The following is a 15,657-nucleotide window of genomic DNA, read 5'->3' as shown; positions in this document are numbered from 1 at the left end:
TAGACTTTCTGTCGAATCTGAGTTTTCTGTTGCACAACTAAAACAACCTTTGAAAGTGTTCCACCAAAATAAGTTCCTTTCCGATTTTGCAGATGCATCGTTTTTCCGTCCGGGGCTTAGCGCCACCCAAGACCATTGTGATTAGTTTAAAAAAATGCCAATAAACCAAAGCACGTTTTTCTCCTATCCCGGAATGCTGTGTCGACTATAGCCAGACCTTCCTCCGCAGCGCTGTGGAGGAAGATCTGGCAATGCGAGACTAATAGCCCTTTAACTACAGGCCCAGCTGGCCCCTGTTCTATTCCAGTTGCTGCATGTTTTATAGTGTGTGGTTGCTACCTCCTGATTGGGCAGAGAGTGCAAAGATCAGTTTCAGGGTACCAAGGCAGAGCTTTGATGTGGTAAACCAATAGTAAAGCCTGTTAGAAGAACTGGGGTTACATCCAGGTAACTACTATTTCTCTCACTGACAGATGGATGCAGGATAATACCATGCTTTCGAGGAATAGTCCCTTGTTCTAGTGCCATCATAATCTATTTTTCTTCTTCATTTTCATGCTTTTATACTTTATCTCAGTGATCGATACATTGTCTGGAGTGGAGTACAGCATTATTGGTAACATGAAACCACTGTATCCAAAGGTTTAAAGACCTACATTTTTAGTGCCCGAATCATACGTGAAGCCAAGAAAAATGGATCGATCAAGACAAAACAGGTGCTGAAAAAATAAATAAAAAAGCTGATTAAAAATGTAACTCAACTGTAATCATCTTTTTTTAGTAAGATACACCAACTAATATCAAACATTAAAACATGAAAATTGGAATAATGCACAAGAATAAACTGCCTATTAATAATAACTAATATCTATAATTATCGTACAGGAATTATCACCCCTAAGTTTTATTATACAATATTTTCCACATGTACATGAGTTTTACATACTCAGTTTTAGTTTACAATCCAGAAAAAAAATTTAAATTCATGAAAAATGACAAAAACAATAAAAACCCTAACATTTCATCTATCAATGAACTACTCCATTCAATGAACAGTATCAGCCAAAGTGATACTGTTCCATGATCTAGAGCTGCTAGAGCTTTCTGACATTTTTAGACCAAAAAAACTAATCAATTATTTGAGTAAATAATCGACCAGTTAATCAACAATGAAAATAAGTGTTAGTTGCAGCCCTGTCTACACGGGGATATTTTTCAATCTTATACCTTTTTTTTGGGGGGCTATAACTAGATACATTAGAACATCTACTAACAAAAGTAAAACAAATTGGTCATGTATGTCATTGTGTTGATGTTCATAATCAACCTTTTATTGTTAATTGGTCTTTCGTTTACTGATAATTTAACATATATCTTCAGCTTGCTGCACTATAATAATTAAAATAAAGGGAAGAGTAATGAAAGTCCACCTTTAAACGAGATTGACTGAGAACTACGTGATAGAGAAAATTCTCATTTACTTGCACAGTTTTTAAATTTGACTTATGCTACATAACTGGCATAGCCTTGGCTCAGTGTTTTTTGTGCCTTGCCACTGTGACAGAGAGCAGAGACTGGCATGTGTGGGGGTTGTTAGGTTATATGCTGACAACAGCAAAGTGTTTTTCCTGATGTTTACACTTAGAGCATGAATCGCCTGAACACAACAGTAAATTAAGTAAAATAACAACAATGAATCATATTAAACAAAATTCTGATGTTGGATTTTGAAGAAAATGGCCTCAAGGAGACCTGATAAAAGTGTCTCTAAATTATACGAGGCATTTTTATTCCCCAGTTTGTCAGCAGGCAGACAGGTTCGAGGCCTAGTACATAAAACATTTTTGCACAAGAAAATCAAAATGCTGCATCTAAAAATATCAGTATGGGCTATTTAGACTTCACAGAAAGCCGTGTACAGTAATATTAGCAAGTGTTATTATATGAAATTATTTTCTCAGTGGATGAGTAAACCAATACTACAGGGCAAAATATTTTGTTGTATTGGCACAAGTAACATGCTTTTTCTTAAAAGTGTGCACATTAAGGACAAAACATTGTATTTAGGAAAAAAAAGCTTTCATAACATTGTGTGAAAACCTTGTAGCTCTAGTGTTGTTTTTTTCCCCGTTTTAACTTCAATGGAGGGACATACTCTGCTTGTGGAAATTCAACAACCATTTATGAATTTTTTTTTTAAACCCAATTAATCAAACTCAATAGGTTTTCACCCAACAATGTGTGCGCTTGTGACTAATGTGTGCCGAAAGATTTGTAATAATTCAATTATAAGTGAGAGGCATACAAATGAAATCCTGTCAGATAATATAGACATGTCTACAATTATTACAGTCAATAAACATCAAAAAAGCCACAGCAGGCCTAAAACACAACCCGCCCCCAAGACAGATTGCAGAGAGGGCGATGAGTCCTAAATTAAATTATTTAAATTGTCTGTCACACAAGGTACACAATTGCACACACAAACACACATTTTATATTTACTAATGTCTTCACCTCCACTGTGGAGTCTCTTTGAATTCAGTTCAGTTCAGATAATACAGTCAGACTTGCTGAAAATGGTCCCCTCCCACATTCGTTTTTAAATCCGCACTTTCAAAGTTCTTCATGCCATCAGGTGAAACTCCACCCTGTTGATGTACTGCTTCTGCCTCACTAAAGGCTATGGGCAGAAGATCTGCTGGTTTTATGTTAACCCTTGGTCCCCCTCTCCTCCATAAAGGTAATTATTGGTTCCGGCTGGTTGGACATACTCCTCAGTTTTGTCCCAGTCTGAGACCCAGCCTCCTCCTCCCCCCATGCCTCCGGCTCCGTTGGGATCCGCTCCCTGGTTCATGGCTCCGTAGCCTCCCCCGCCACTTGTGCGATACAGCTCCTCTGTCTCGTTTGCAAGCTCATCTTCATCCAGGATGCCACATTTCTCATCACTCAGCTCCTCCGGCTCCGCCCAATATTGCTTCTCTCCAGATGCAAAGAGGCCTGCAGCCCAGAGACATGATCAGTCCGTAAGATACAGCGTTTTTGTATAGTATTCAGACTTTTGACAACCAATCTTCAGGAGATTGCACGAAGAACAATGCACAACTTGTTGCATACTTAAACACCCTAATGCTCTGGTTTATGGAGGAATGGGTGGAAACAGAAATTACGAGGGAAATATACACACCATAGAATATAACACCTCCATAATGAACAAGCGAGGCGATAAGAAACACCCCCTGCCACTCCTCCCGCGTCTATCAAAGGAGAGTGAGAGGAAAAAAAGAGGAAGAGAGATAATGAGCATGAAAAAAAGTGTTTTTGTGTTTTGTTTAAGTTAAACACATTAAATCAAACCAATCAAAGAGAGGCTTGCCGATGTATTGTGTCGATACATTTGCTCAAACCCTGAATACCTTTTACTCTGGTCAATAAAACTTGATGCTTAAACACCTTAAGATTTAACCTTACTTCTGGCTGGGACCTCTGTTCGATTGAGCTACTTTCAGTTCAAAATTAAATTACTATCGGTCCCTCTTAGTGGTCAGTTTCTCCCTGTAAGACTCTGAGACATGCAAAATGGCAACATTAAAAGAAGTCTTTCTGAGGAAGTGGAACCTCTGCTGTTGTTTTAGAAACATTTTCTATGAACAAACTCAGTTGGAGATGCATAGTTGACTTATATACGCAGAAACACACCCTCAGACAACGAACTGAGGACAGAAATGTATTTTAGCGTGTATTTTACAACACAAATTCTCACCTTATGCTTTGTCATGGCACCAACTATAAGTGGGCAAACCATACCAGACAAAGTGCCCACACCGTTGGAGATACCCATGAGGATACTAGCATAGCGCGGTGCAATGTCCAGGTGGTTGACATTGAAACCTTATGAGGAAGGATAAATACAATATTATTGCATAACATGGTAGGAAATTATATATTCACAAGCTTTACAAATTCTACAGTAATATTTGTGGCCAAAAGGTTTAAAAGAACAAGTTGATTAAAAGGGTCTTATTGATATTGATGGGGGCAATGTAGATGCATTGATACAGAATGTGTCCTGAACAGTAAGAATTAAAAAAAACATGGTTTCACCTGAAATTGCAAAGCCAGAGAAACCCACAGCCAGGACCAGGAATGTGATGGCAACAACTTTTGTATGAGAGAAGCCCACCACCAGCAGCAGGGTTGCCTCCATCCCAAACCCTGATGTAGAGCAATAGAATAGAAACAGAGAATTAGTTTAATGTGTTAATGGGAAACATTAAGTCTCAATGCAAGATGCTTTTTTAAGTCAACTTGAGGCCATTTTTCTTAATGCCTTCCTCTTCTCCCTTTTCATAAAATGCTGTTGACTAACCTCTCCCCAGTACTGACAGCTTCTAGAAAAGTGATGCGTACACTGTATGCTTCTCCATTTCACTTTGCTATCGATTTCTATCTGTAGTTCAAAAATAGCCGACAGAGGCTTCTGCTTTTACAGTGAGTCATCATTTCCCTTATGCAGCAAATGTTTTCTCACACGGCTGACTTAATACTGTAGTTAACTCCATAATTAGCCAGTGAGGTACTGTGCAGTTTATCAGTGTCACATGACTAAACCAGACTTCTGACTAAAAATAGGGAAGTTACAAAAACTTCTAATTATATCCAGAGAAAGCTCTAAAATGGCATTATATATCATATAATATGGCTCCAGTTTTGATGTCTTTGAAGAAAACTACCTGATACTATGAGCACAGCAAGTCAGCTACATTGCTTGTGTAATGCATTTATCTGCAAATCTAGTTATGCTTTCCCTTCTTTTTGGCCCTTTCTTACCTCCACAGTTCATAAGTTTCCTGACGTTAGTGGTGGTCATGATTTGGTTGGAGCGCAGATAGTCAGCGATCTGGCCACCAATGGGCACGATAATGGTCATGACAAGGTGAGGAAGTGCAGAAACTATGCCCACCTAGCGAGAGAAAAAATATATATTTTATGCAATAGATTCAAGACCTCTAAGGATAGCCTATGGTCACTGAAATAAACCAGGAAAGCAGACTTTCCGCAGCTTTGACTTTTCTCAGCAGTATCATGTTATTGTACTTAAGGAAACTTCTGTATTGTTTCTGGTATGGCAGTACATCTGGTTCCTGTTACCTTGCTAATCTCGAACCCAAACACCTCCTCGAAGTATGCTGGCTGGCTGATGAGAAGCAAGTAAAAAGTCCAGCTTCTGCAGAAATTAGCCACGATGATGGCATACACTGGCATGGATGTAAAGAAGCACCTCCATGGTGTGTTGAATTTCTGTAACACAGAAAAACATATTACTTATTTCATTGACTTATGCCACAAAACTAAAAAATTGTTGTCGACCTTAATTAATGACCACTTTATTTGTTAAAAAGAAAAACATGACATTGTGATCAACAAGAGGATGGATGGAGTAAATTGAATGCATGAATGCATACAAAAATGAGCAGAGGTCACCACTGATACAGACTTTCTAAATCTATGTCTTGCTTTCATTTTGATGAAATATATTCTATACTATTATTAGAATCAGCTCATGATGAAGTTTGACACCCTCTTAAGCTCCACCCTTATTTCCCTGACATTGCTCTGCTTGTTCAAATTTACTTGCGATCTTGTCCTTATTTCAACATTTAGCATAAAACAAAAAAGTGCCTTCTTATTCAATTGATGGAAATGTAAATGACAGGCAGATACATCAGTACTGTTAACATCAGCCAATGTGGTGTGATACAGTGTTTGAATCATATTGTACCTGAGAAATCTACTCTATGTACTGACCGTTACTGTATGTTGTGACGATTGGCCAATGCTTTCCTCAATATATTTTTGCTCCTCCTCAGTGATGGTGGGATGGGCTGCTGGACTTTCATAAGACACCAGGATCCAGAAGCAATACCACATGATGCCAAAACTTCCTGGGGGGAGAAGGGAAGGAAGGAAGGCAGGCAGGGAAAAGAGGAGTAATGTAGGTGTCAAAACTGGAAAGAAAGGTCAAAAAGAACAAGCTGTAACAGGAGACACCTTGACTGCAGCTTCTGCCTCGGTACAGACTTGGATTGAATGCTGGATTCATGTGTCTACACCAATGTGTAGTACTCAAGATCGGTCTTTTTGAAAGTCTCTGTCTCAGAATCGACCGCATTTTTAATCGGTCTCTCAGATAAAGACGATTTTATTTCAAAATCGGTCAAGACCACAGTGCAGGGAGATCACTAAACTGCCTGCCCTGTGCATTGTCTGATTTATATGTTAACATCATTACTGTGATTGGATGTAAAACTTCCTGCTTTAAATTTAACCAATAACTTGACTCATTTCTAATTTGAAATTTGTTACTGTTAAATATGCACTCCCAACAAAGTGAATGCAGGTGACAGGAGAAAAAGCTCTAGCTCTAACTTGTCGGTAATAAAATGTGGCTACTTAAACCATAAGGAGTTTATTTGCAAAACAACATGTAAAAGAAAACACACAGCAGTGTGTAACTTCTGCAATGTAACGCTGACTGAGACAGCTGGGACCACCTCACATTTTTATCGACACTTAGAAAGGAAGCATAAAGAAAGGTATGCTGTGTATGCTGTGTAAGTGACGCTAACGAAGCAAGCTAGCCTCAAACTCTTCAGAGATCTATTCATCCCTCACACAAAGTGGTTTAGGAAATATTAGCTAACATGTAAGCTAGTTGTGTATATACTGGTTGGTTAGCATTTTCCCATTTTATCGTGCCCTGCGATGTGGGACTCGCACTAGTCTGGTCTTGGTCTTGTCTCCGTCTCGATACACTCTGGTCTTGCTGATGACTTGGTCTCGATTTAGATGGTCTTGACTTAAACACTGGTCTAACGTTACATAACTATTGAAATCAGTCATAGCCTAATTATGTATTTACAGTTCACTACACAAGTTAATGTGTAGTTTCCCAAGTTATGGTTTGGTCTGAAAAAAGTAGCCCCTGTGTAAAGGTCCAGGGTCTCTTACCGTAGACGTAGAAGACTGATGACCATCCTGAGTACTGGACTAGGATTCCAGCTAATGGCATGGCAATCACAGCTCCAGCATAAGAGCCTAGAAAAAAAAGAAATGTGTTTAGGGCTGCAATTTCAATTCATTTCAATTAATCTGACAACCTTAATGTTCAAAAAACACATTATGTCTGTCTCGATATACCTGTATTCACCATCTATCTATAACGCTCCGTTTTAAAGCCTGTCTCTTTATACCTCTTATATTTTTATATTTATACTCTGATTGGTCCAAAGTAGTTATCAGCTAGTAGTAAATCAGCTAATTGATTAATCGACTAATAGTTTCGGCTCTAATTGTGGCTGTATTAAACTAGCAATGTTTTCTTAAAGTGAAAACAAAAAGAGAAACAGGTACAGTGATAATGGACTCACCACAAAAGGCTGTTGTGGCCAGGCGACTTCTTTCAAGAGGTGGTGCCCATTTTGCCCAAATGCCATGACAGGCCGGATATGAAACCCCCTACAGGATAGGGAAGAAATGACACTATGATAAATGTTCTTAATAAAATGTAAATAGAAATCGTTCTTGTTACCCATCTATTGTGTTTATGAGCAAGCTATAGAGTCAATCACCTCCACGAGTCCTTGACATATTCTGACAATGATAACACAGCCAAAGTGCACCCGTGCGGCTGCAGGGATGAGCATATTCAGGCAAGACGTGGCCACTATAGCAAAGCCAAACACTCTGGAAAAGGAAAGAATAGAGACAGGAAGAGACATTCAGTTCAGTACGTACAAAAAGATGTACAGGTATCCCTTGCATACCATTAATAGTGGATTAACAGACCTGTTTGCTGCAAACTTTTGACAGATGAAGCCTCCTGGGATTTGGGTTACTATGTATCCCCAGAAGAAGGAGCCGTGGATCATTCCCACTGTTTCTGGATCCCAGTCAAACTGAGCTTTCTGTTGGGAGGCAAAACATTATCAATCTGCACATGTACCTGAATAAGAGTTTGATCCCTGAAACATACTGAGGTGATATTTTATCTGCCAGAACAGAACAGCTGAGGGAAGAACAATCAAAACAAGATAACTGATGTGATTGATTACTGGTCCCCCTGGGGTGTATGCTCGACCTGATCTATCTAGCTATCTATCTATCAACCATTCCTTCACATCACTTAGCTGTGTCAAACTTCAATGCTGATGACCCCACTGACTGTAACGTTGACTGACAGACTTTAGGATGACCCAATCCTTTGTTTGACCTGACCATTTCCATTTGCACCATTAATAGAGTAAGAGACTGTGAACTAGTAAAAAATGTTCTTCATGGATCTCACTTTGAAACAGGAAATGACTTTTCCCATGCAACGTTGGAAGTGCACTGCGGTCTAAAATGTCATTGTATACTGTAGCATTAAGATTTCCCTTAGTTGGGATAAAGGGGCCTATCTCAAACTATTTTAAAAAAACAGCCCCAAACAAAAAGTGCACAAAAATCAGAGAAATCCACCACATACTTTTGGCACTATAGTGTGTCTCTTATCTCATACATAAATAATCCAGAAACATATTCATATTTATTTTGCCTTGCTGTTGTGGACTTCCCACCTCATCCACTGCCACTCACCACTATGATCTCCTTGTTGTCTCTGAAGATGGTGTGGCTGTTGACCATGCTGACGATGGCCACGCCCAAGTTACATCGGATACCAAAGGAGATGCAGAAGCCGATGCCAGAGAGGATGGCGATGATGTAGCGCCTGGGCAGGCCGAAGCATGTGCAGTCCACTACAGGCATCTCCTTCTCCTCCACCGTCTCTGGCCGGCCCTCCGCCGACAGCTCGATGGTCTCGCCATTTTCCTGCTTCTTCTCTAGAGCTCTGTTAAGAAGGGATTGGAAACCCCAAAATGGAGGGAATGGAAAACGTAATATGTAAAAGTATTGTAGTTTAGACTTAAGTCAGTCACTTTGTTCTGTATCAAGAATATACACACACTTAAAGTAAGGGCTAGTGAATTTGTTTTCTTAAGAAGTTGATTGTAATAGTTTGATAGAGCCAAAATCTTTGTATATTTCTTCTGTCACCTTGTGTAGTTTTATGTGATTGACTGGGCTATCTATCACTTGAAACATCCCTTTGCAATGTTGTATAGCAACTCTTGCCCTATCAAGATAGCTTTCCACAGAAGCAACCTGGCCAATACACACCAAAACACACTGACATTTGAGGAAAACACCAAATAGTCAGTGTACTGTTTGCTGATTCAGCAATTTATTTTATATATTTGTTTTTATAAAAAAAAATGTCAACTGCCCAACTATAGCAGTTATTGAGCCCTCAAAATGAAAATACATTTAGCTTACTCTTATTTATATATTGTGGATTTTCTTTAAGAGCAAATAGTCAGCCGGTAAGCCACCAAGGTTTTCCAAACTCTGGTTGCTGCAGTGAAAACAGATCCTGTTCTTGTAGACTGACAGCTTGGCTACATAAAAGATGTTCAGACAATCTTTCGCTGTCAATTTGACTGGTAACTCTAGCATCTTCACAAGAGACAGTCAGCACAGTTATCTGTCAGCCTTCCACCACTGGAGCTTGTTAACATAACTTTGACTTATCCTGTCTTCTCAAGGTGTTAATATATTGGGTATTGTTATTGCAGGCATTCATCTCCTGACAGAACTGGCCGACAGGGAGGAATACAGTATGAGTAAAAAAAAAAGCTTTTCTCATCCTGGTGCATCCATGCCCCTCTTCACCTTCCAAACAAGGTTAACTACTCTACTCTTTTTCTGTTTTTGTCTATAACATCCATATGGCTTGCTGAGAAACCCTGAGAAACCATGACCTCTGCCAGCCTCCAGTCTAACAGGCATCAAATATGTATCTAAACGCAGCAGGTCTTCTATAAAACATGACATGTGCAATGCTGAGTTCCCAGTTCAGACTCGAGCACTGTAGGTCCAGATGATACAGCATAGAGCCCCTTTTATATCACAGCTTTATTTATTATACATATTTATGTTCATATAGCCTACCTACATGTAAAAGTTAAAAGCAAATATCCCTACTGTCTCTCATTTACTCTGGTAAATGTAATTCACAACCACCGTAGAGAGATACATACAGTACATAAGAGTGTATATCAGTCCACTCAGCCCTGCAGCTTTTAGCCAAAATACAACACCCAACAGCGCAGAGCATGAATAATGCTTGGATTGGGGGGATGGTGGTGTATTTTATAGACTACTTTATTTGACAGCTGGTTGTACAGTACAGAAAATGGGACTGGGATCCTGGGCTAGAACTGAACCACATTTAAGTGCATTATGATTCTTAGCCGACTGAGCCACGGGGGCGCACCATTAATAACAGTGTTCTGCTCCCACAGCGGCCATTGTGAACATTCATCATGGTTGGGTTGAAAATCTCTACTGTAACTGGAAGAACAAGTATAGACTAAATACTGTATGTGATATTTACATCATATAAACATATGGAAACTGACAAATGATTATCAGTTCCTCAGGGACAAACGCACTGAAATTAAACAATGTTATCTGTGCAGTAGGTCAGTGTTTTATGGTGAGTCAAGCTACCACTGACAGTGTAATGCTGTGCCGTTTGGCAATTTTGACACAATAGCCGAAGTCAAAACTGCAGGCCACCCCAGAAAGACACCATTACAACAACGAAATGTATTCTGTGGTAATGCACAAAAATAATAACCACAGCTTAAACCATAAGGGCACTCGGAGAGTGCAGACCTCCGCCAAAGCCATGCCCTATCTCGCAATGTTAACCAAAGAAAAAAAGCTGCAATGTAGCTTACAGTAAACTAGCAAACTCCCTTGCTACCTTATTTATTTTAAGATGTTATAGCTTGTTTTTACCTCATTAGATGGTTGGAGGTGCAGAAAGAGTTCAGAGATTTAAACTGATACAGACAAATGGGGCAACACACACCCCCAAAATCCCTTGTTTGTACAAAAACAGCCTTACTTTTTTGTACATCCTACTAACATATAGGCCTTTCCAACTACTGTAGGAACATAATAGGTTTATTCTCTCAGCTGTGTGAGACTTTGTTCCTCTGCATACTCTAACAAACCCAGTCCTAAACCAGAATGTCACCGCTCCATGAAGTCACCAGAGACGAGGACAATCACAATTCTGAAACACCAGGTGAAAGAAAAGCACCAGCTGCTCTTTATACAACCATTTTTGCAGCTATCTAGGTGCAGAAGATGTACTGTAGAGACTTAAAATTGACATGGATACTAACATATTGAGTAAACAAAAAGACTGGACTTCGTGTTCTTTTTCAGAGCAGCCACCTAAAAACTCCCAACAACAGTAAAATAACAGCTACACAGTTATGCAACATACATGCTTTATTAGTTACTGTAAGCAGAGGTTCTAACAGTCTCCGACACTGATCAAGTATTAATGATTCTCACTCTTGAATTATTAATATCTCTGGCTCTCTTGGACTATTTTTGTCTGGGCGGGCTTCTGTCTTCATTCTTTCTGTCTCCTCTTCATCTTTAACCCTGCCTTTTATCGTCAACTCCCCTGGCTCACGCACAGTCTCACACATAATTCGCAACATTTCCTTCTTCTTCAACACCAATTTATTTCGCAGTATCCAGAGGATGTCCACATGGAGTTTTCATTCACTGCAATACGATTGCCAAAATGTACATGCCTGCATTTCATATATACTGCATCTGCTGCAGTGACTTTTCACGACTGACCCTGAGTTAAAGAAAAGCCGTTGTAATCCTCACAAGCTACCTGACGTTCTCTCAGTTGTATTAGTTGCACCATGACAACACTTCTGTGAACCAATTCAACCCAATAAAAAAAAGTGCTCGGTTTTGAATCAAATAGGAATATAGGAAAGCTGAATTCCCATGACCTATTCTAAGTGAGTATTCCTTGTTCTCTCTCCAAGTTAATCTCTTAATTCATACGTCAAGGACAAATGTCTGGGTGGTTCAGCAGCTTGGTTCACAGTTGAGTCAACAGTTTGGAATCATTGATTGAATAAGAGAGAGTCAAATAACTGGGGAAGATTGTTTTAAAGGTTGAAAAGCTCCTCATGACACTATTACTACGGACCTCCTGCTGGACTTCAATTGTTAGAATATCAACTGTGGACTGTTACAAGCACTGTAGTCACACAACTGAAGTACACTTTGGATATCATTTGCATTAGTTAAATGAATTGAATTGTTATACTGAGGGCAATTAATTTAGGTAAAAGATTCAGAAATGAGATGCAGGAAGCACAGAGGGGAACTGCACAGTATTTATTTATTTATAAATATCTATACATAGATTTGACCTGCAATGATTAGTCAATTAATCCATTAGTCAGTCAGTAACTATTTTGATAATTGATTAGTAATTTAAGTCATTTTTTATGTAAAAATTCAAACATTCTCTTGTTTAGGGCTCTCAAGTGTGAATGTGAATTATCATTATAGTAATGTCATTTGTTGGGCTTTGCACTGCTGTTTGGACAAAACAAGACATTTCATGACATCCCCTCGATGTTTAGGAATTGTGATGGGCGTTTTTAGTTGTTCCCTGGTGTTATATAGACCAAACGATTACAGCCCTTATACAGGTGACTTTATGAGTTCTACCTAAATGGGAATAAGCTTATGTTTGGTCTCACTTATGTTGACACGACTTCAGGTGATTTAGTCACTATTGTCTGTAGCTTAATAGGAAAAGACAATATGGCACAGCTTAATAGATTGAAACAGAACCAAAAATAAATAAATGGAACTAACAGGACTAGAATATGCTATAACTAATAGCAACAAGACCGAATAGGGAAAACAATGAACAATAAAAGAACGGATACAGCTCCGTGCAAAAAAATAAAGAATACTCTGTCAACGCGGCTATGTCTGCTCTCTGTGAGTCCGTTAAGCGTGCATGTTGCGTGCAGAGAACAGCACCGGGGGACGGGCCGGTGCGCGTTACGCACGGCAGCAAGGTACCAAGGAAGCACCTGAGAGCACGTGCGCTCCACGGAAATGAAAGCTTATAGGCCGTTGCGGGCTCTTTGCCGTGGGTGGAGTGACTTAATCCTGGCTATGAGGTGCCCTGAGGGGGGAAGGGACACGATGACGAGCTGTCGGGCTACTTAGGGGGGGGAGGGAGGGGGGGGAGAGAGAGAGAGAGAGAGAGAGAGAGAGAGAGAGAGAGAGAGAGAGAGAGAGAGAGAGAGAGAGAGAGAGAGAGAGAGAGAGGTGTGCAAGGTGTACGGCATGCAGGGATTTACGTGGGCCGACAGCTTGGAAGAGCAGTAGCTATTTCTGGAGAGGATTTATAAGTGTTTAGACGCTACATCAAATCCCGAGAGGAAGAAGGGGAGTCCATTAATGCCTTCTCGCGTTCAGATATCCATCACAGGCCAGACTCCTGATTACCTCACACACCTTTTCTCAGCGACAAGTTGTGTCACGGAATACAGTTTATTGCCATTAGGACTGGTTGTAAAGCAGAGCTACGGAAGTTCTCAAAAACTCACACTTGAATTCTTTGCGCATGTGTCTTGTGGCCTTTTTCCTGCCATGTTACCTTGGTCCATGGCCCCATTAGTCCATCATCATAAGTTTGGCTGTTTTTGAAAAGTTGAAGCCTTTACCAGAGTGAGGGTTAATGAAGGTCTCCTTAAACTGCCCCATAATGACAGAATAACAGGCCGCAGAGGCCTGTTTTATACTAAACAAACAGTTACTCTCTTTGCAAGAATGGACAACCTTATAAAACATACTTTGTGTAGAAACTGAACAACATTGCCAGCCTCCACATAAAACCGTGACAAGGCATCCATAATTTAACAATGTGAAAACACTGCAGAAAAAGCCTGGAAGAAATGAATTCAGCTATCGATCCAAGGCTTCATCTTACACCGATGGGCCTAAAATGAAACTTAATTCTGTGTATTTGTTCCTCAGAAGCAAAGGAGAAAGAGACTTTAGGAGACTGATTTTAGGTTTTAGATTTACAGCATTTGTGTGCTCAGAAACAATATTTGTTCGTTTTTTTCACCAGCCACTGCATGACTGCAGTTGCTTAACGTGAAACATTATGTATGCCAGTTTCTTATGTGACAGATTCAATAGCCTATAGAGGGACAGATGTTGTGGCAGGTCATCCAAAAACACTCTAGCCCAGCCCTCTGGACACCTTGATCTTCAAAGGAGCAGTTTGCTTCTCTTTTATTAAGACAAATACTCCCATGCAATCACATTTAAGCCACTGTAGACTGTTATAAATTAAATTCAAAAGATGAACTTTCTTTTTTAACACAAGGTAATTACACCTGCATTTTTTTTTTTTTTTTACATTTTCCAGTTGTATCCAGTAATATGTCCCAGGGATATTCTACATACCCGTATATTTTCCCGAGAGTCCTGGCCGCCACGACCTTAAACCTGTCCGGCCGGATCTCCATCCTCACGACACCAGGATCCGACCAATGTGCAGACTTTGCGCGCTCCCGATTGAGCGCACAGCCTTCTCCTCTACTACCTCCGCCCCTTGCTTCTCACTCACACATAAAAAAATAAAATAAAAAAAATAACAACTTGATTTTACTGAATGACTCCCTAACCCGCAGTTTCCTGTGCAGTGAAATCTGTAGCCAGCGACCCAGAGATTTAATCTGCTTTAACTGCTTTTAAAATAACCCGTGCAAACATTGTCAGTCCCACTTTGAGTCTTTAACGTCCAAATGAACTTCTTCACACTCTTTGGTGTCCGCTTTAGGTTCACACCGCTCTGGAGGCAACTTTCGACAGGATTCCTGGCCAAACGGTTGCTCTGGCCGTGGTCCTGAAACCAGATTACCGTTGCCTGCGCGCTAATCTCTCCAAATTGTGTGTAGTGAGTGGAAGGTAGCATGTCACTTCCTTTCTCGCAGTCGGGCGTAAGTAATGACTATTCAAGCAGCGGCTATTCTTGGACCGGCATAAGTCTTGAATAGAGGTTAGATAAAATACTGCATATTATCAGATTTCCCAGGTATAGGCTATTTGTAACAGGGGAGGGGCATGCTGCTCCCAGGATGCTGTTATGATTTCTAGTTGGATTTATTTGAGATTAAATGACCTGAGACTCTTTATCAAACAAATGTAAGGATTAGATCCACAGCAGAACACAAAAAAGAACGTGATTTAAAAAAAAAAATAACAAGATTTTGTGGTTTTACTTTCTCGTCTCAGCTATGAGTCCTGTGCGTCATGCCGACAGTGGCAGAACTGCCATAACGCATTACTGCAAGCCTTTTTGTATGAGAACTGCTCATACAACTTATTACAGTGATGTTCCCTTTACATATAGGCTACTGATATGGAGCTTACTTTATATTGAAGTGGCCAAAAGAGCTCAAAAACCAAAAAGGTAATTTTAATATTTACTGTAGTTAGTGATGTGCTATCTACCAAGAGCATAAGAGTTTAAAAGAAATACACTGCATTGCAGTTATGAATATGCCATCTACCAATCATTTCAAAATGTGACTGTATGCATGACTTGAAGCTCTTAAATCTACTTTTTTAAATCATTGCATGGTAAGTGGTGCACACGTTTTGTTTTATTCTGATAGCTGAAGTCCTACG

The 15,657-nt window shown here is 39.8% G+C and overlaps 1 protein-coding gene across 1 annotated transcript; it reads right to left on the bottom strand.

The window, feature by feature from the left end:
* Positions 1 to 1,758: 1,758 nt before the first annotated feature.
* On the bottom strand, positions 1,759 to 14,935 carry LOC116044327 (vesicular glutamate transporter 1-like). Its single transcript, XM_031291441.2, has 13 exons — positions 14,431 to 14,935; positions 8,638 to 8,890; positions 7,849 to 7,967; positions 7,632 to 7,746; positions 7,431 to 7,518; positions 7,012 to 7,098; positions 5,809 to 5,945; positions 5,152 to 5,301; positions 4,831 to 4,963; positions 4,105 to 4,215; positions 3,764 to 3,891; positions 3,188 to 3,257; positions 1,759 to 3,000 (listed from the first exon to the last, which is right to left on the bottom strand). Exons 1-13 carry the CDS (start codon positions 14,490 to 14,492, stop codon positions 2,708 to 2,710), a joined length of 1,746 nt encoding a protein of 581 aa, XP_031147301.1. The 5' UTR covers positions 14,493 to 14,935; the 3' UTR covers positions 1,759 to 2,707.
* Positions 14,936 to 15,657: the final 722 nt, after the last annotated feature.

Source organism: Sander lucioperca, chromosome 22, assembly GCF_008315115.2.
Source record: "Sander lucioperca isolate FBNREF2018 chromosome 22, SLUC_FBN_1.2, whole genome shotgun sequence".
NCBI lineage: Eukaryota > Metazoa > Chordata > Actinopteri > Perciformes > Percidae > Sander > Sander lucioperca.
The sequence above is the reverse complement of the archived record's forward strand: the minus strand, read 5'-3'. Positions and strand labels throughout refer to the sequence as shown.

What these genes read in the sequence shown, in the direction of transcription:
- LOC116044327 (XM_031291441.2), bottom strand. Translation starts at nt 14,492, where the DNA reads ATGGAGATCCGGCCGGACAGGTTTAAGGTCGTGGCGGCCAGGACTCTC. An exon ending in ACTCTCGGGAAAATATACGG is followed by an intron (nt 8,891 to 14,430) that starts GTATGTAGAATA and finishes CCTTCTTAACAG; the next exon opens with AGCTCTAGAGAAGAAGCAGG. An exon ending in GGCCACAACAGCCTTTTGTG is followed by an intron (nt 7,099 to 7,430) that starts GTGAGTCCATTA and finishes TTTTTTTTCTAG; the next exon opens with GCTCTTATGCTGGAGCTGTG.